This window comes from Myotis brandtii, unplaced genomic scaffold (assembly GCF_000412655.1).
Source record: "Myotis brandtii unplaced genomic scaffold, ASM41265v1 scaffold244, whole genome shotgun sequence".
NCBI lineage: Eukaryota > Metazoa > Chordata > Mammalia > Chiroptera > Vespertilionidae > Myotis > Myotis brandtii.
This window is the reverse complement of record NW_005359225.1, coordinates 1,811,716-1,833,891: the sequence shown is the minus strand read 5'-3', so window position 1 is coordinate 1,833,891 and position 22,176 is coordinate 1,811,716. Positions and strand designations below refer to the sequence as shown.

General features: G+C 36.5%; 1 protein-coding gene across 9 annotated transcripts in view; it reads left to right on the top strand.

The window, feature by feature from the left end:
* UVRAG (UV radiation resistance associated) overlaps positions 1–22,176 on the top strand; it is a 283,373-nt gene that overhangs the window by 96,342 nt on the left and 164,855 nt on the right. For all 9 annotated transcript variants that reach the window (XM_014540397.1, XM_014540405.1, XM_014540399.1 and 6 more), the window contains one exon: positions 12,262–12,367. In XM_014540397.1, the coding sequence (XP_014395883.1) occupies positions 12,262–12,367 (106 nt within the window). The remainder of the gene's footprint in view (positions 1–12,261; positions 12,368–22,176) is intronic.

The window sequence follows — 22,176 nt, the reverse complement described above, 5'->3', positions numbered from 1 at the left end:
CACAATCTTTTGGTGTACAGGATGGCAGTCCACCAAGTCACTCAGCCGGGGCACAGTGGCAGTATTTAATATTTTCTATGGCTGAGTAGTATTTCATTGTATATATGTACCACATCTTTATGTAGTCATTTCAAGGACACTTTTATTGTTTCTGTATCTTGATCACTGAATAATATGCACATCTATATTAATAAAATGTTAGTATGCTAATTAGACTGGGAGACCTTCCGGGAGACCTTCCGGATGTCCTTCTGGACAAACCCATGGTGGTGGGGCCGAGGCAGCTGGCAGGGGAGGGCAGTCAGGGGCAATCAGGCAGGCAGGGGAGAGCAGTTGGGGGTGTTCAGGCCAGCAAGGGGGGCAGTTGGGGGCAAGAAGGCTGGCAGAAGGGGGAAGTTGGGGGTGAGCAGGCTGGCAGGTGGGGGGGGGGTTGGGAGCGAGCAGGCTGGATCGGGCCTAAACCAGCAGTCGGACATTCCCCCAAGGGGTCCCAGATTGAAGAGGGTGCAGGCCAGGCTGAAGGACACCCTCCATGCACGAATTTCGTGCACCAGGCCACTAGTCTATATAATAAAATCCTAAGCGACCGTTACGACAGAACGACCAGAACGACTGATCGCTGTGATGCACACCAACCACCAGGGGGCAGATGCTCAACGCAGGAGCTGCCCCCTGGTGGTCATTGTGCTCCCACAGGGGGAGCACCGCTCAGCCAGAAGCTGAGCTCACGGCTGGTGAGCGCAGTGGCGGTGGTGGGAGCCTCTCCCGCCTCAGTGGCAGCACTAAGGACCAGCGAGCCAAGCGGTAAGGAGCAGCAAGCAGGCGGGCGGTAAGGAGTGAGGGTTCCTGGACTGCGAGAGGGTGCAGGCCGGGCTGAGGGACCTCCCGTGCATGAATTTCATGCACCGGGCCTCTAGTAGTAGTATATCTTTAAAAATAAGTGGTTTTAAGTTTTTTGGATAGATATCCAGAAGAAGGTAACTCTTTTCTTAATTTTTTGAGGAACCTCAGACTGGTTTTCATAGTGGTTTACCAATTTACATTCTCACCGGCAGTGTATGAGGGTTCCTTTTAGTCCACATCTTCTCCAACACTTGTTATTAGGTGTCTTGTTGATAATAGCCATCCTATATAATAAAAGGTTAATATGCAAATCGACTGAACAGCAGAACGACCGGTCGGTATAATGCGCACTAATCACCAGGGGGCAGACGCTCAACTCAGGAGCTGCCCCCTGATGGTCAGTGCATTCCCACAGGGGGAGCACTGCTTAGCCAGTAGCCCTGAGCCTCTCCCGCCTCCACGGCAGCACTCAGGATGTCTGACTGCCGGCTTAGGCCCACTCCCCGGGCAGTTAGACATCCCCCGAGGGCTCCTGGACTGTGAGAGGGTGCAGGCCGAGCTGAGGGACCCTCCCCCACCCTGAGTGCATGAATTTCATGCACCGGGCCTCTAATTAATTATAATAGGTGTGAGGTGGTATCTCATTGTGGTTTTGATTTGCATTTCCCTGAAGCTAGTGAAGTTGAGCATTTTTTCATATATTTGTAGGCCATTTGGATGTCTTTTGTGGATAAGTGTCTGTTCAGGTCCTCTCCCCATTTTTTAATTGGATTGTTTGCTTTTGCTGTTGAGTTGTATGAGTTCTTTATATATTTTGGATAGTAATTCCTTATGGGAGGTGTTGTTTGCAAATATCTTCTCCCATTCGGTTGGTTGCCTTTTTGTTTTGTTAATGGTTTCTTTTGCTGTACAGAAATTTTTTAGTTTGAGATAGTCCCATTTATTTATTTTTGCTTTATTTCTCTTACCTTTGAGACCAGATTTATAAAGTCTTCTCTAAAACTAGGGTCCATAATTTGGTGTCTATATTTTTTTCTATGTATTTTATTATTTCGGATCTTATAATTAGGTCTTTGATCCATTTGGTGTTAATTTTTGTGCATAGTGACAAATAACAGTCTAGTTTCATTTTTTTGCATGTGGCTTTCCAATTTTCCCAAAACCATTTATTGAAGAGCCTTTTCTTCATTTATTTTTAACTCCTTTGTTAAAAATTATATGTCTGTATAAATATGGGTTTATTTCTGGCCTCTCATTTCTGTTCCATGGACTGTGTGTCTGTTTTTCTGCCAATACCATGCTGTTTTGATTTTGTTGCTTTGTAGTATAATTTAAAGTCAGGACCGTGATACCCCCAGCTTTGTTTTTCTTCCTCAGGATTGCTTTGGTTACTCAGGGTTGGTATTTTTCTTGTTTGTTTGCTATTCAGAGTTTTTTGTGGTTCCATACAAATCTGATGATTTTTGTTGTTATAATTCTTTTTTTTTTTTAAATGCCATTGGGATTTTGAGGGGGATTGTGTTGTCTTTGTATTGCTTTGGGTAATATTGTCATTTTAACTACGTTGATTCTTCCAATATCTTTACATTTCTTTTTTTTTTTAAATATATTTTATTGATTTTTTACAGAGAGGAAGGGAGAGGAATAGAGAGTTAGAAACATCGATGAGAGAGAAACATCGATCAGCTGCCTCCTGCACACTCCTCACTGGGGATGTGCCCGCAACCAAGGTACATGCCCTTGACTGGAATCGAACCTGGGACCCTTAAGTCCGCAGGCCGACGCTCTATCCTCTGAGCTAAACCGGTTAGGGCTCTTTACATTTCTTTTTGTCTTCTTCAGGTTATTTTAATAATGTCTTATAGTTTTTAATGTATAGGTACTTCACATTCTTTGTTTTCTTCTTTAGTTATTTTATTATTTTTATTGCAATTACAAAATGAATTTTTAAAAACTTCTTTTTCTGAAATTTCATTATTAGTGTATATAAATGCAATGGATTTTTGTACTATATAGTTATTGAGCTATTCAGGTTTCAGTCTCTTGTGAGAAAACTTGATAATTTATAGTTTTTTAGAAAATTATTTTCTTTTCCTGGATTTTTTAGTTTATTGGCATAAGATTGAATATAGTATTTCTTTTACTTTTTAAAATCTTGCCCATATCGTAGTTTGTTCCCTTTCTTATTTCTAATTTTGATGTACTTATGTATGTAATGTACTTCTTCAAGTATGTTTATTATACCATGAATATATTTTAAATTAAACTTTCATTTTAGCACATGGATGGTATTATAAAAAGGTCTGGAAAGGATTTGGCCTACTCTTATGCCAAATGTGGTTCTTCTTGCCTGAAATGAGTTATGAGATGTAAATTGGAAATCTGAAGAGTTGATTATTCTGTAACTATTGTTTCATCAGTGTTGTTTGTTAGTTTTGAGGGTGCATCTTATTAGACCTGACACCCTCATTATCACATGCTTTTATACCACCTACTGTCTTCTCAATAGAACTTTCCCACCCACAAAGTTACCATTTACTTTTCCATGAGAGTATGTTAATTTCATAAGTAGTGTTAACTTTATAAGTAGTGTTCTGTTTTATTTGATTCTATTACCATGAGACGCTGTGTTCTTCTCAACTATATTCATGGTCTAGACAGAGGAATGTAGAAGCGGCTTTTGGGTAGACTTCTGGTCTTTTGGGAAACTATCATATTTAATAAACCCATCAACAAGTACATGATTCCCATGCATCCAAGACTGCTGTAGGTGCCGTGGAGATGAAAAAGATTTCTCAGGCATTTAAAAAAACACAGCAATTTGATTATGATCAACCTTCGCAGACTGCCTCTCATGACATTGCTCTCATGCCCTCTATGCTTTATTTAGCACTCCATCTACTTCTTGTTCTGAACATGCAATGCATTCTGTTTCTTCAGTGACTTTGCAAAGTGATTCCCAATGCCCTAAGTGGCTATTCTCTTAACATACAGTTATCTGAGTCCTACCTACCCTTTCCTCAAACTAAAACTTAAGTCCTTTCCCCTTTAGTGAGCAATTCCCAAGAACAAGTTATCTTAGACTAAAGTCTTCATTTTGAAGGGGTAATTAGAGTTGTAGATACAGACAATAACTATAGTAAGGTATTTGACAAGCTATGTAATGAAAGCTTTGGGTGCAAAATAAGCTAGATGATAGTGAAGATATGAATATTTGTAATTGCTTAATGACATTATCAACCTATCCAGTTATTTAAGTGTCATTTGTTGACATAGCTTTTCTTTCCCTATCAAAAGTAAATTGATATACAGAGTGGAAAAAAAGCAGGTATACAGTTGTGAGTACGTGGAACACATAGGTTATTCTTGCATTATTATTTATTAATTATTGAATTATTTTCCATACAAACATCTATAAACCTACTTTTGGCCTACTCTGTATATGAATAGATCTATAATCTGAGTTCTATTTCATCATCTATTTGTTTAGCCTTATGCAACTGCTACTGCTTTACAACTAGCATTATGTTAGTTAGTAACTTTGTTCTTCAACATTTTCTTGGCTATTGTAGGACTTTTATATTTTCATATCAATTTTAGAATCAGCTAGTCAATTTTAAAGAAAAGACTGCTAGGTTTTTGATTGAGATTGCATTGATTATGTAGATAAATTTAAGGGAGACTTATGGCTTTTTTTCTTTTTAAAATTAATAAATTTTAAAAAATTATAGTTGACATACAATATTATGTTAGTTTTAGTTGTACAATATAGTGATTAGACATTTATATAACTTACAAAGTGATTACCCTGATAGAAACTTGTCTTCTTAACAATGCTGTCTCCCAATCTATTGGTGAAATACTATGTCTCCATTTGTTTAGGTGTTTTTTTAATTTCTTTCAGCAATGTTTTATAGTTTTTAGTGTATAGGTCTTTCACATCTTTCATTAGAATTATTTCTAGTTATTTGTCAATACTATGTAAAAATGCCAGTCAATTTTTCTATTTTAATTTGGAATCTTGCTAAATTTATTTATTAGTTTGATTGTAGATATTTTTTTTCTGTATACTCCATCATAGTATCTGTGAGTAGACATTTTTATTTCTTCCTTTCCTATGTTTGTAAGTTTGTCTTTTTATTGCCTTGTTACAATGGTTTGGACCTTGAATACAGTGTTGAATAAAATGGTGAAAGTAGACATTTTTCCTTATTTTTTATCCTAAATATAACATTAGTATTTGTTTAATTCCTTTATCAGATTGAGGAAGCTCTTTTTTTTCATATTTAAAGACTTTAATTTTTATTTTATTTTAATTTCTTTATTGGTTAAGGTATTACAAATGTGTCCTCATCCCCCCATTAGCCCCTAACCTTCTCCCCCTCCCCACTCATGTTCTCATCCCCCTGTTGTCCATGTCCATTGGTTTGGCTTATATGCATGCATGCAAGTCCTTTGGTTGATCTCTTCCCCTTACCCCCACCCTCCCCTACTTTCCCTCTGGGGATTGATAGTCTGATCACTGTTTCTCTGTCTTTGGATCTGTCCCTGTTCATCAGTCTATGTTGTTCTCTATATTCCACAAATGAGTGAGATCATGTGGTATTTATCTTTCTCTGACTGGCTAATTTCACTTAGCATAATGCTCTCCAGTTCCATCCATGCTGTTGCAAATGGCAAGAGTTCCTTCTTTTTTACCGCAGCGTAGTATTCCATTGTGTAGATGTACCACATCTTTATTGTTTTTAATCATTTTATTAATGTTCTTTTTGGATTATCTTTTGAAATAATTAGATGATTTTTTTCTCCTTCATTCTCTCATGAATTTATGTTCATGGTGTCATATCTATATGTATAAAAGCCTAAGTGACTGCTCAACCGGTTGACCATTCGACCAGTCGCTATGACATGCACTGACCACCAGGGGGGCAGACGCTTAATGCAGGAGCTACCCCCTGGTGGTCAGTGCGCTCCCACAGCAGGAGCGCCACTCAGTGAGCTTACTGAGTAGTGGCGGTGGCAGCGCATTGGGGCCAGGATGAGCAGGAGTGGTGTGGCACCCGGCCCAGGCTTGGGCTCCTCCCCGGGCACCTGTTACATTCCCCGAGAGGTCCTGGATTGCAAGAGAGCGCAGGCCAGGCTGAGGGACCCCACCGGTACACGAATCCGTGCACCGGGCCTCTAGTTTGTCTATAATTTTCTTGTCATGTTGTTGTCATATTTTGGTATCAGGGTTATGCTGGCCCATAAAACCATTGAAAAACATACCCTCTTCTTTGAAATAATTTTGTAAAGACTAGTGTTTTATCAGTGAAGCATTGGAATTTACAGTTTTCTATGTGAGAAGGTTTTTAACTGCAAATGTAGTTTCTTTAATTGATAATAGTTGTTCAGATTTTTTGCTTTTAGCAATTTGACTATTTCATCTAAGTTGTTGAATTTATTGGCCCATTGTTCATAATTTCCCCTTAATTCCCTTTAAATAGGATCTATAGAAATGTGTCTTCTTGCATTTTTGATGCAGGTAGTTTATTTTTAGTCATCAGTCTTTATCTCTTGTTCTCTCATTTTTCACATCTCACCATCCTTCCTGTTACTAGTTTAATTTAGGAAAATGCCTAATTTTTGCTAAGACTGTTGCAGTAACCTCACACTAGCCTTTCTGTCTACATTCTTATTTCCCAGTGTCCCATTCACCTTATTACAGGAAGAGAAAGGAAAGGGGACATATGTAATACTTTCAACAATAAAGATTTAAAAAAAGTAATTAAATATTTCCCAGCTTAAAACTTTTTATTTATTTATTTATTTATTTATTTATTTATTTATTTTTATTGTTGACATTATTATACTAGTAGATGTCCCCCATTTCCCTCCTCTTTACCCCCTCAACCCAGACCCTTTCCTCCCTCTCCCTCTGGTGTGTCCATGAAATATGTATTTATGTTCTTTGGCTATTCTCTTCACCTTCTTTCATCCTGTTCACCCCCACTGCCTCCATATCCCCTCTGACATTTGTCAGACTGTACCATGTATTCATGACTCTGGTTCTATTTTATTCATCAGTTTATTTTGTTCACTAGATTCCACACATAAGTGAGATCATATGGTATTTGTCTTTCTCTAATCCGAGCTTAAAACTTTTTAATGGCTATTGAATACCTTCAGAATAAAAATCTAGGCTTCTTCATATGGAATATAAAGCCATTAATGATAGGGTCTCTATTTTTCTCAATAGAATCCTGTATTTTCCTATTTTCTTCTTCCTTTTTATCTCTCTGTAATCCACAGGAAATTATACTTCACTGTCATTGTAGGGGTTGTTATTCTTCATCTTAAAATTGAATGCAGCATTTCAGATGTGATATGATCAATACTAAGCAGACAAAAATTGTAACTTCTCCTTTACTAAGATTATTGTTAATGTCTCATTGGTATTGTCTCAATGTTTATTAATATTTATTTGATATAATACATTTTATTCAATGTATCTTTACATTCATAGCAATATCTAACTGCAAAGCTAACGTATATGTAGCCCAATTTTAATTTTATTGTTATCTCAAATTATATTAAGTAATAGGGGTGCATCCATCTATCTATCTATCTATCTATCTATCTATCTATCTATCTCTATCTAAAAGGCTAATATGCAAAGTGTCCCCTTGGGAGTTTGGGAGTTCTATCGCTCACTATGATGTGCGCTGACCAACCGGGTGGCACAGAACAAAGGAAGGCCCCGGCCGGCAGCCGGCAGCTAGGGAAGGAAGGCCCTGGCTGGCAGCCAGAAGTCCCCGATCGGCCCTGATTGCCGGTCAGGCCTAGGGACCCTACCCATGCACAAATTTCGTGCACTGGGTCTCTAGTTTGCTATAATCAGAATACCTATCAAATAGCTGCTTGATCCCTCCTCCCCACACCAGTGAAGATGGGTTTTATTTCAATTTGGGAGTGTTAGTGTTGATATTGACCAGTCACCCAGATGACTAGATGACATATATTTCTTTCTTTACAGTGTCATTTCATAGTTTGCATAATTAAGAAACATTCCTCTGAAACTGGCTAGCTGGTTTGGAGGTAAAGCAGTTGTTTCTTTTCTTGTCAGTTTTCACCTCCTCAGCCCCAGGGGAGTCAGGATGTCCCATGTTATATTTAAGAGCCTGAGCACTTGAAACTTTTACTCTCCTGTTGGGCTTGAAAGGGGGACGTTATTAGCTCTGTCTTGATGTAGCAGGGGCTCTGAAAGTCTATTTGGATAACACTGAAGATTGGAGGAAATGTGACTCTGTCTGTGTGTTTTAAGCCCCTAAGGTAAGATCAGAAAGCGTCTGGGGCAGTGAGAGCCAAATAGTTGAAGTCATACATTAATTATGGTCATGAATCATTTTTATTTTTAAAGTCTTTACCATTTGACAAGGTTGTTTGCATAGTACCAGTGAGTTTTAGGCAGCATTTTCCCTCTTTTAAAGTAACAGGCTATTTTATTGATTTCTGTTTTAGGTTGATCGTGCCTATCGTTATTTGAATTATGCTAATACTTTTGATAAAAATAGTTTGTTTCCCTACATGAATGAGTGCTCTTTAATTTGTGTGATCTTTGATTTTAATATATTATTTTTGAATTATAAATATAGAAAACTATCATGTTAATCTTTCAGTCTCCCACTGATCACTAAAAATAATTAAATCTGGGACTGTGCTTTTACATTCAGGCATTAGTTGATGTTCAGTCGGCAAATACATTTTGAGTGCCTTCTTTGTGCCATAGTCTGTGCTAAGTACTGGGAATGTACATGAAAAGAGATGTTTTTTTCCTCAGAAAGATCTAATAAGGAAATAGACAAGGAAATAAATAATTGTTGTTTAATGTGGTTCTATAGTTTTTTAAAAAAAACACGTATTTTATTGATTTTTTACAGAGAGGAAGGGAGAGGGATAGAGAGTTAGAAACTGGAACACTTGTTCCAGATGGATACGATCAGCTGCCTCCTGACCTCCCACTATAGACAAGGAAATAAATAATTGTTGTTTAATGTGGTTCTATAGTTTTTTAAAAAAAACACGTATTTTATTGATTTTTTACAGAGAGGAAGGGAGAGGGATAGAGAGTTAGAAACTGGAACACTTGTTCCAGATGGATACGATCAGCTGCCTCCTGCACACCTCCCACTGGGGATGTGCCCACAACCAAGGTACATGCCCTTGACCGGAATCGAACCCGGGACCCTTCAGTCCGCAGGCCGACACTCTATCCACTGAGCCAAACCGGTTAGGGCGGTTCTATAGTTTTTGTTAGTGTTATTCTACTAGAATACAAGATACATAGAATTCCAGAAGAAGTTCCTCTACCTGTCTGGTATAGTCTGGGATGGCCTTTGAATAAGAGGTTATGCTTGAGCTGCCTCTTAATGGATTTAGGAGTGTACTTATCTGTTAAAAGACAGGGTTGTCTGACATGGTACATGTGGGGAGCTAGAACAGCTCACTCAAAGGTACAGAAGCAAGAAATGACATGATGTGTTTGGAGAACTGTCGGTACTTAGGTATTGCTGTAATGTATTGTGCAAAGTAAGGGATATCAGGAAAAGAGGCTGAAGTATGCTGGGAGCACATCACAAAGAGCATTTTCTTGCTTTTAAATTTCTTCAGAGCCACCTTTGTAAGAGACTGTTACGATCAAGAGTGTACACATACACCCAGAGCAAGAGGCAATAGGATGGATTCTGTTGGATTCCTTAGGAGCTCTGAGGACATTGCAAAAAAAACCCTCATCTCATGAGCAAACTAGCTATAATAAGAGTTGCTCCCTTTTAGATGACCTAAGAAATCCTTAAGAACTGTCAGGCAACTTCCAAAAGTGCAGAATATGCCATGAATATTTTTAGTCTTTGGCATAATAATAATAATAATAATAATAATAATGTTGGCAGAGGTATTGGTGCCATCAAATTCCTAATAAATTAATATCATATATAGGATAACACTTAGGTTAGGATTGTTGACCAATTTTTAAAAACTGAGGTAAACTTTACATACAGTGATATGAGTAGATCTTAAGTTTAAATTCCTTGTATACCCATGTACCTCAATCAAGATACAGAACATTTTCCTCACCTCAGTTCTTTTGTTCTCCCTGGTCTCTACCAGTCGGTCCACCCCACACAGGCAACTAGTAACTCTTGATTGCTGTCACCATACATTACTTTTACCTGTTCTTGAACTGTGTATAAATGGAATCATACAGTATATTTCTGGTTTTTTTCACTCAACATAATGTTTTTGAGATTCATTTATATTGTATCAGTGGTGTGTTCTTTTATTGCTGAATGGAATTTCACTGTATGGGTATTATTAATTCTTCTGTTTGATGGACACTTGCGTTGTTTTCTATGAACAGTCTTATATAAACGTTCTTGTGGGCATGTTTTTATATTTCTTGAGTAAATACTTAAGAGTAGAAATTATGGGTCATAGTTTAGAAGTATGTTTAATTTTATAATGAATAGTTTTTCAAATGATAGTACTGCATACAAGTTCCAATTGCTCCATATCTTTGCTCCCATTAGATGTTGTCATTTTAATTTTAGCTATTCTAACAGGTGTGAAATGGTATTTCATTATGATTTTAATTTGCATTTCCACGATGATGAAGATGTTGAGCACCTTTTCCTGTGCTTATTGGCCATTCTTATGTCTTCATTTGTAAAGCATTTTGTTTTTTTGCCCATTTTTAATTGGGTTGTGCTTTTTGTTACTGGTGTATAAGAGTTATTTAAATACTCCAGACACAGCTTTTTGTCAGATTGATGTTTTGCAAATATTTTCTCCCAGTCTGTGGACTACTTTTACATTTTCTTAATGTCATCTTTAGATGAATAGACATTTTTTATTTTATTTTGGTAAAGTCCAGTTTATCCATTAAAAATTTTATGGTTAGTGCTTTTTGTGTCTTCTCTAAGAAATATTTGCCTACCCCAAAGTTGTAAGAGATTTTCCTATGTATTCTTCTAGAAGTTTTATGATTTTAGCTTTTATATTTACTGCGATCTTCTTGAATTATTTGTGAGTGCTGTGAGTTAGGGAATGAAATTCATTTTTTCCCTGTTTATCTGGTGTTCCAGCATAATTTATTTAAAAAAACTTTACTTTCTCCACTCATTTGTATGGGTTCCTTTGTCCAAAATCAATTGGCCATATATGTGTAGGTCTATTTGTATACTTTTTACTCTGTTCCATTGATCTATTTTTTTTATCTTTATGCCAGTACCATATTGTTTTGATTATATAGCTTTATAAAAAAGAAAGCCTTGAAGTCTGGCAGGTTTCAAGTTTGTTTTATCTTTTCTAGATCCTTTGTTTTTCTGTGTAAATTATTCTATCAGCTTCTTTTAAAAAAATATTTTTATTGATTTCAGAGAGGAAGAGAGAGGGAGAGAGAGATAGAAACATCAATGATGAGAGAGAATCGTTGATTGGCCACCTTATGCATGCTCCCATTGAGGATCGAGCCTGAAAATGGGGCATGTACCCTGATCCAGAATCAAGACTGTGACCTGCTGGTTCATAGGTTGATGCTCAACCACTGAGCCTCGCCAGCTGGGCTATCAGCTTCTTTATTTCCATCTAAAAAAAACCCAGAGCCTTTTGGGATTTTGATTGTGATTGCAAAACTATTGACCCATATGTAGAAATATAACTGGAACTTTGTATATTTACCTTCTATCCTCTGACTTTTAGTTCTAGAAGTTGTCTTGTAGATTTCTAATGATTTCCTACATGAAAATCACGTCATCTATAAATGAAGACAATTTGACCATTTTTAATATGCAAATGTATAAGTAATACACACACACACAAGCACACACTCACACACTATTGGAAGACAGAGACCAAGAAAAACCCAAACCTGTGATTAAGCCAAAAAAGAAAATAGCTTGGTATTTTTTAATGTTGCTTGTTTCAATGTGGCTGCTACTTTAAATCAGTCTTCTTTAACTGAGGTCATTAATTTTTTTATGGATACCCATAAGTAATATTCACCCTTGATAGCAGTGATATTCTCCCGGTGACTTTAGCAATCCACTTAACTTCTCTTAGGCCTCAGTTCTACATCTGTAAAATGGTAGGATTTGACCAGATAATTTTCCAACGTCTCTTCCAGACTCCTGTGAGTTCTTCATTTTAGCTCTCAACATGTCAGAGACAGTCAGGCAGGTATAGAAAGGCTGATTTTAAAGCATATTGTGTTTCATTGTAAATACGCTAGAAAATTGTGAAACAGTAAGCTTGGGTTTATTATTAATTCTGTCTATCTTGGAGGAATTGTCCCCATTTCATTCCATTTACTGTATATCTGTGGTTCAGTGTTGAGAGTTTATAGTTAACTCACTTAAAATTTTCTACAACTTTTATTTCTAGGCTTCATAGAGCCCAGTGTGCAATTAAACAGACTCAGGTAACTGTTCAGAAAATTGGAAAAGAAATTGAAGAAAAACTAAGACTCACATCTACAAGCAATGACCTGGTAGGTTTTTAAAATATATTTACCTGTTTAATGTTCTTGATTTCTACATATAATCATCATTCTTCTTATAGTAATTTCCTTCTCCCCCCCCCCCCCCCCCCCAAAAAAAAACCAACTTTAGGTAGTTTTTCTTTCTTTCTTTTTTGTCTTAATGTTTCACTGAGACTTCTATTGGCATTTAAATGTTGGCAATAAACTTTCACATCTGCTAATAATGTAACATACAAAGTGCCTGCCTTTTTCTGCTGGATGAAACTTTAGATTACATGGAAATACTTAGAAGATATTAAAAGCTACTTTATTAATGTCTTATAAATGTGAACTCTAGACATGAACTGTATAGTGAATGAAAAATAGCTGCCAGAAGAAAAACAAAAAACTTTAGACCTGCTTTAAAAGATGAATTTAAAATTATTTGGATTGACCTTGATAAGCTGGTTTATAGACAGTGTTCTCTTTTGGGAAAGATTCTTTTAATGAGGCATTTCCAAAAAATAGAAATTCCATTCCAAATAGACAGATTTAAGATATTAGTATAATTATTGGTCTTTGTAGTGGAGAACAAAAATAATACTTTTGGAGTGAAGATTCTGTCTTTGTAAGTGGAATAGTGGTTATAATTAATAAATTGAGCTTTTTTTCAGAATGAAGCTACATGGCTATGGATAGCTTTTGATGAAATTAGTGCTATGAATTATGATGCTTAAAAAACATTTAAATCCTAAATGAAGTCCTAACTAAAATTTTGTAAGTTATTTGTTTGCACACTATCAACTTGGCAGAAGGCCTTATATCATACCCAACAGAAATTTCATGTTACCTTGAAGTTTTGTCCAAGATAATAATTTAATAGATGAGCTATAGAAATGCAGTAATGCAGTTAACATACACAGACTTCTCTCTCATGGAATCTGAAATTAATGGATGAAAACTTATTTAAACTATATAAATTTGCTGATTTTGATCTATAAATGTCAGTTTCATGTAGTTCAGCCTAATATATAAAATGTCTAGTGCTGTACCTGGCACATAGCAGACATACAAAACATGGTAGCTGCAATAACTATAGTAATAATACTTTACTTATTTTCTTGCCTATGGAAAATCTTTTATTTTGGAGGGGCTGTTAAACCACCTCTTGTTCAGTAAAGGACCAGATTCCAGGCCACAAGTATATTGAAGGAGGAGGAAAAACAGCTAATTTTAATCCTTTCTATATCGTGCAAAATGCCACATTTTTAGAACCTTTGGGGAGAAATTGATAGGTTTTATTTTTCTTATTTTTCCTCTTCCAAGTCAAGACTGGGAAATTACTTATTTTATTAAATAACTGCATATGCTTTGTCTCAGTAAGGAAAATGTATGTTTAATCCTGTTTTTCTAAATGTAAGTGGTGATATACAGAGCAAGGTGATAGAATACACGAGTTTAAAGAGGTCAGGTTCAGAGGTTCACAGTGTGTTTTTACACTGCCTAATAATCAACCTAAAAGGAAATCATTGGATTTTTTTGAACTGAAAGTGAACCTAGAAATCATCTAGTCCCCTTATAATCCCACTTAAAACCACACTCCCCTCAGTACATTCTGCCCCCTTCTTTGCTTTGTCTCCATAGTATTTATTATCCTTAAACATGCTATATATCTTACATATGTATTTTGTTCGGCTGTAAACTCTGTAAGGGGAGGGAGTTTTTTCTGCCCCTCCACCCCCATATTCCCCAATGTCTAGGGACGTGTTAGATACATAGTAGGTTCTCAATAAATATTTGTTGAATTTAAGAACAAATCTAGTGTAGCCTCTTCTTATAAAAGGCCAGGAAAAATGAGGCCTGAAAAAAGGAAGCAATTTTCCCATATATTTTTTGACAAGTAAAGACAGAAATTTTGGTTTATTTGTCTCCTTGGCAGAGAATAATTCCATGTACTTGTTAATGATCTACTTTAAGCTTTACCTGTAGCAAATTAGAAACTTTTAGTAGTATCTCTTTTTTTTCGTTCCCTTTCCATATTGGCCCAATGTAATCATACTCCATTCCAAACATTTTCAGTGTACAATAATTAATTTTAATTTTAGCATAAGTAAAAATAGAGTCAGAAGACATATATGATGCTGAAAAAATCGGACTATTTCCAAGATCAACTGTGTTATAAGAAATTGGGTTTATACTTGATGACTTTCAAAGATTTGGCATCTTCTCACATTATGTCAATATCCAACATAATTTTTTGGCATTTAATTATGTTTCTCATGAAATTTCTGTGGTTGTCATCTGGAATTTTTGCTTGTATGTTTTGGATTTTGTCATATGCCTTTCCTGTATCTGTTGTTTTATCTTTGGTCTTTGAATGTTAATTCAAGTTCACATTCCTGGGAAAGCCCCTCTTGTTAATGATGAATTATTTTTCTGGGTATGACTAGATTTAATTTGCTAAAAAATTTTAAAGGATTTTTGCATCTAGTGTATTTATGAAGAATATTGGTCTGTGGTTTTCTTTTCTTGTAATCTTTTTGTCTGCTTTTGTTGTCAGAATAATCTTGGCCACATCTAGTAGTTGGGAAAGATTCCCTCTTCTGTTTTCTGGAAGAATATGTATAGAATTGGAATAATTATTAAATGTTTGATGGAATTTACCAATGGAGCCATATGGGTCTGGAGTTTACTTCATGGATTTTGAACTAGGAATTTAGTTCTTTAATACTCGTAGGGTTATTGAAGTTATTTACTTATTTTTTTGTTGATCTTTACCCCAGGATATTTTTTCCCATTGTTTTATAGAGGGAGAAAGTGAGGGAGAGGGAGAGGGGGAGGAGAGACAGAGAGAAACATTGATGTGAAAGGCACACATCCATTGGTTGTCTCCTGCACCCACCCTGATCAGGGAACCGAACCCACGACCCTTTGGTATTCCAGTTGACACTCCAACTACTGAGCATACCCACTAGAGCATTATTTATTTCTTGAGTGATCTTTGGTAGTTTATGTCTTTCAAGGATTTGTCCATTTCATTTAAGAGCTCAAAAAATTATTTTAATTTCAAATAGGTGTGTAGTTTTTTTTAGTTTTGTTTATAATTATACTAGAGGCCCAGTGCACGAAATTTGTGCACCAGAGGGGGCAGGGTCCCTCAGCCGGCCTGCAGCTCTCTTGCAGTCCGGGAGCCCTTGGGGGATGTCTGACTGACTCCAGTGGGGAGTGGGCCTAAGCCGTCAGTCGGACATCCTTAGTACTGCTCTGGAGGTGGTAGAGGCTCCCGCCACCACCGTTGTGCTCGCTAGCCGTGAGCCCGGCTTCTGGCTGAGTGGCGCTCCCCCTGTGGGAGCACATTGACCACCAAGGGGCAGCTCCTGCATTGAGTGTCTGCCCCCTGGTGGTCAGTGCGTGTCATAGTGACTGGTAGTTCTGCTGTTCGGTTGATTTGCATATTAGCCTTTTATTATATAGGATTGCTATAATGAGCATATTTTATATCTTTATTGGTCACTCATGTCTCTTAAGAAGTGTAGGTTTAAATATTTTTATTTCTTTAATAATACAAATATTTTTGCCCATTAAAAAAATAAACTATTTAGATTTACAGAAAACTTGCAAAGAAAGTTTATAGTTTCCATATACCTTTCACCAGTTTCCCCTATATAACCATGTTACATTTAATGTGGTATATTTGACATGGTACATCATCACACCAAGAAATCAACATTGATACATTACTTAACTGTGAACTTTTTCCAGGTTTCTCCAGTGTTTCCACTGATATCTTAAAAAAAATACTTTTTTATTTTACAACAGTTTTAGATTTATAGAATCATTACAAAGATAGAACAGAGAGTTACCCTGTGTACCAGTTTCTCCATTATTAACATCTCATGTGGAACATTTTCACAATTAATGAAACTGTACTGAGAAAGTATCATTAACTAAAGTTCATCCTTTATTCAGGTATCCTTAATTTTTACCTAATGGCCCTTCTCTCTTCCAAGATATTATTAAGGAAACTACTACTGTAGTCACACTTTCTTAGACTCTTCTTGGTAGTGAAATTTTCTCAGACTTTCATTGTTTTTGATGACTTTGACAGTTTTGAAGATTATTAGTCAGGTATTTTATAGAATATCCTGCTATTGGGATATATCTGATGTTTTGTCATGATTAGACTAGGTTCTAATGTCCTTTTTTTGTTCCACTATCCAGTCCAGGATTCCACATTGGATTTGGTCATCATGTCTTCCTAGGCTTCTAAGATCTATGATAGTTTCTTATTCTTTCCTATTATTAAATCACCAGGCCTAATCACTATTTATATTAACCTGATCACTTGGTTAACATAGTATCTTCCAGGTTTATCTATTATAAAGTTCCCTTCATAAACTCAGGTTTTTGAAAGCATGATGCTATGTCCAACCTACACTCAAGAGGAGAAGACTTAAGCTTTATCTCTTGGATCTATACATATTATTTGGAATTCTTTGTGAGGAAGATTTGTTCCTTCTCTCCTTCCCCTGTCATCTGTTTATTTATCCAATCATTTATCAGTATGGACTTGTGTATATTTATTTTATCTGTAGGTTATAATCCAATACTATGTTTTTTTAATTTTCTTGCTCAAATTGTAGCATTGAGAGCTTTTTCAAGTTGACTTCTGTGTCCTTTTGACATGCTTTCACCTCTTTTTGTTTGTTTGTTTTAAAGTACTTCCTTAATTTCTGGCATTATATGACTTTACTCATCTAGTATTTTTCCTGTCTCAGGCCTAGAATCAGAGATTTCTCCAAAGAGTCCTGTTTCTTTCATTGGATAATGGTATTTAGAAACAAGATCTGAACACTGGATGTGCTTGTTGCTACTGGATTGTAACTGTTGCTAGTCTCCCTCAGTGGACAGAGCCGATATATACAAGTATCTCTCTATATATATTAAAATAAACGAGTTCATATGAATATATAAAACTCTAACACTAACTGTTGCTAGTCTCCCTCAGTGGACAGAGCCGATACATACAAGTATCTCTCTATATATTAAAATAAACAAGTTCATATGAATATATAAAAATCTAACACGCCCTGGCCGGCTTGGCTCAGTGGATAGAGCATCAGCCTGCGGATTGAAGGGTCCCAGGTTCGATTCCGGCCAAGGGCACATGCCTGGGTTGCGGGCTTGATCCCCAGTGGGGGGTGTGCAGGAGGCAGCCAATCGATGATTCTCTCTCATCATTGATGTTTCTATCTCTCTCTCCTTCTCCCTTCTTCTCTGAAATCAATAAAGAAATATATTAAAAAAAACAAACAAACAAAAAGAACCTCTAACACCACAGGGTTCATTCTAGCCTCCCCCATCACTTTACTAGTATTTGTAGTATCTTTTTCTGATAGTGAGAAACCTGGCTCCGATTTTCTACAATTTCTTTATTTTTTTCACTTATGGTGTACATATAGTTTCAGATTTCTCCCCCTCATTTGTAAATGGGATTTTTGTCTTCTTCTGTTAGGGTGAGAGAGGGAGAGTTTTAGATTTATAGAACCCTTACAAAGATAGTACAGAGAGTTATTCCATATACCCCACCCCACCCAGTTTCTCTGTTATTAACGTATTACATGGAACATTTTTCACAATTAAAGAAGCTGTATTGAGAAATTATCATTAACTAAAGTTCATTCTTTATTCAGGATGGAGAGTGAGGGAGGGAGAATTTTTTTTTCTGGATACAAGTCATTTTTTGGTATGTATGTTTAGGAATATTTTCTTCCAGTCTGTGGCTTGCCTTTTTGTGTTTTTAATGATGTTTTTAAAAGAGCAAAAGTTTTAAGTTTGATGAGACCAAGTGTATGTATGTATTTATTTATTTAATGTGCCCTGCCAGGTGGCTCAGTTGGTTGGAGCATCATACACCAAAAAGGTTGAGGGTTTGGTCCTGATTGGGACGTGTATGGGAGGCAACGGATCCATTTTGCTCTCTAACATGGATGTTTCTCTTCCTCTCTCTCTCTCAGATCAATAAACATTTGAATGAGGATAAAATAAAATTTATTTTTTGGCTAGAGTTCTTTGTGTTTTTTACAAGAAATCTTTGCCTAACCTAAAGTCATGTAAATTTTTTCCGGTGTATTATTCTAGAAGTTTTATAGTCCGGGGCTCAGCATTTAGATCTCTGATCCATGTCAAGTTAGTCTTTTCCCATTTAACTGTTTTGTAATATTTGTGTAAAATAAATTGATTATGTATGAGTACTAGAGGCCCAGTGCATGACATTTGTGCACTGGGGGTGTGTGTGGGAGGGTGTCCCTCACCCCAGCCTGCGCCCTCTCGCAATCTGGGACCCCTCAGGGGATATCCGCCTTCTGGTTTAGGCCCGCTTCCCACAGACCTAAGCAGGCGAACATCCCTCAGGGGTCCTTAGCGCTGCCAGGGAGGCAGTAGAGGCTCCTGCCACCGCCGCTGCGCTTGCTAGCCGTGAGCCCGCTTCTGGCTCAGCGGTGCTCTCCCTGTGGGAGTGCACTGACCACCAGGGGGCAGCTCCTGCATTGAGTGTCTGCCCCCTAGTGGTCAGTGTGTGTCATAGCGACCAGTTGTTCTGCCGTTTGGTCGATTTGCATATTAGCCTTTTATTATATAGGATATCAATTTCTGGATTGTCCATTTTGTTCCATTGATATATATGTCTATCTTTCACAAATACTGTACTCTTGTTATTTTAGATTCATTGTCTTAAAACCAGATAGGGTAAGTTCTTTAACTTTGTACTTCATTTTTAAAAATTCCGTTCAGTTTTCCAGGTTCTTTGCATTTTCAAGTTGAATTTGAGAATCAACTCAGTTTCTACCAAAAAAAATTACCTGCTAGAATTTTGATAAGGATTTATAGATCAATTTGTAGAGAATTGCATCTTAACTATCAAATTCTGTAATCCATGAATACGGCATATCTCTCTTATTTAGATTTTTCTTTAATTCTCTAAATAATATGTTGTATCTTTCACTGTAGAGATTTTATGCATCTTTTGTTAGAGTTATTTTTAAGTATTTGTGGGAGGTTTTTTGGGGGGGCATGATTACAAATGGGATTATTTTTGAATTTTTGTTTCTCTTTTGTTTGCTGCTGCTATAAAGAATACAATTTATTAAATTTCATCTTGTAATCTTATTATATTAACTTTTTAGATCTGATATTTATTTTGTAGATTTCTTGGGATTTTCAATGTAAATCATTGCACCTGCAAACTTGGACTGCTTTTTGTGCTTTATTTAATTTTTCTGTCTTATTTCAGTAACTAAGACATATAGTTACAATGTTGAGTAAAAGTGATAAAAGTGGAAATACTTCCCTTGTTCCTGATTATAGGGGAAGCCATTTCATTCTTTTTCCATAAAATACCTATAATGTTAGCAATGTCCTTTATTGGTTTTAGGAAGTTCCTTCTTATTCCTAGTTTCTGAGAGTTTTTATTGTGAATGAATGTTGAATTTTGTCAAATGCTTTTTCTGCATCTATTGAAATGTGATTTTCTCCATGATTCTTATAGTGAATTACATTGATTTAATTTCAAATGTTTAATTAACATTGCATTTCTTGAATAAAGCTGAATCAATTGATATGTAATCTACTTTTGTATCTTTCTGGATTTGATGTAGTAATAATTTAAGGGTTTTATGCCTATATTTATTGGAAATATTGGAATGCAGTATTTTAAATTACTTTATCAGATTGGTATTAGGATTGTAATAGCCTGGTAAAATTATTGGGGCAGTGTTTCTTTTTCCTATCCATTTTTACTAGAAGCACAGACCTCCTGGATTTTAAATGTTTTCTAGTACTCTGCCGAGATTTACTATCTTTTTATGCATTGTGAGGATATTTTACTTATTTTTACTCAGCATCTTGAAATAGTGGCTTTAAAGTTTTTGTTTGATACTTTGAACATCTGGATCATCTCTGGTTGGCATATGTTTGTTGTCTTGTCCCTAAAGAGTAAGTCACATTTTTCTGGCTTTTCATATACTGGGTAATATTGCATAGTATCCGAGACATTGTACATATAATCTTGTGGAATCTCTGGATTTTGTTACTTTGCTCTGAAGAATATAGATGCTTTTATTAGTTAGTTAACTTGGTTAGGCTTAAAGTACACTCAACATTGGCTCAGATTTTAGTTCACTACTTTTACACTTAGGCACAATAAACATGCATGTTTGCCTATGTATTTGGGGTGTAGGATTTAGTCAAAGAATCAGACTGAATTTAAACAGAATTTGGGTGCCTGTTCTTGGCTTCCTTCATTCTGGTTACCTTGATTGCCTTATCTTTTTCCCTTGGTTCTTGTGACCAGAAAGATAGTTATCTTTCTGCTGGAGTTTGACTGCAACCACCCTCAGGGCAAAGCTACAGAAAAGGGGACACCAAGCCAGCGTGGCTCAGAGGTTGAGCATTGACCTATGAACCAGGAGGTCATGGTTCGATGCCCAGTCAAGGGCACATGCCTGGGTGGCGGGCTTGATCCCCAGTGTGGGGCATCCAGAAGGCAGCTGATCAAGGATTCTCTCTCATCATTGATGTTTCTTTTTTTTCTTTAATTTTTTTATTGATTTCACAGAGGAAGGGAGAGGGAGAGAGAGATAGAAACATCAATGATGAGAGAGAATCATTGATTGGCTGCCTCCTGTACGCCCCCTGCTGGGAATCAAGCCTGCTACCCTGGCATGTGCCCTTGACCGAAATTGAACCTGGACCCTTCAGTCCGCAGGCTGACACTCAAACTAGCCAGGGCTCATCGTGGATGTTTCTATCTCTCTCTCCCTCTCCCTTCCTCTCTGAAATCAATAAAAAAATATATATTTTAAGAAGCCACAGAAAAGGGCAAATTCACTCTGCATGTTGATTGCCTGCACCAGGTTCTAAGTCTCCTCTGAAATCTGCCTGCCATTGATTCCAAAACTCTCAAGTGGTAGCTTTTTGTATTTTATCTAGAATTTATAGCTATTTATGGGAGGACCAGTTTGTACTCATTCTCATATCAGAAGCAGAACTCCTGGACATCTTGTTATGATACACTTGTTGCTTTATCTTCCTAGCTGGGCCTGAGTTCTAGTGCCACTGAATTTATGAAATTAATAGATTGGATTAAATATCTAAGGATGTTTCCCCCTTTCTTAGTGGTCGAGTAGGTGTAGGTGCAATAGAAACACCTTAAAAAATGACAGAAGCAAATTTGTTGACTTATGGGACAACTGCCAACTTTTTTCAGATTGTTAATTACTTTCAATTTTTGTGGGAAAACTAATATAGATGATTATGCCCCAATTCGCAAACCTTTTGTCTTCAAGACCTCTTTACATTCTTATAATTTGTAAAGACCTCGAAAACTTATAGTATATCTATTGATAATGTCTAGGTTAATAAAAGATCAATAATATTTCACATTTACTTCTGCAATCTATCTGTTGTGGTATCACAAATCTTATAGGTTCTGGAACACTCCACTATACAGTTAAAAGAAAATGAGAGTGAAAAACGAGATAATGGCTTAGTATTATGAAAATATTTTTGATGTCAAAGACTATAAAATAGTCTTAGAAACTCTCATTGTTTTCTGGACCATGCTTGGAGAACTGTTGCCTAAGGCTTTTTAGCTCCAATGGGATCTGTGAGAACAAAATTGTTTCCTTTAATATATCATTAGTCTGTCATTCTGAAATGAATCTTTAACCTTGCCCATCACTGTCTCTGTAAAGACCCATATTAGGAATGTGTGTGTTTGCAAATAGATGAATGCATCTGTGATTTTCAGGTCAGTGTTGTATAAAAATACTAAAATCCAA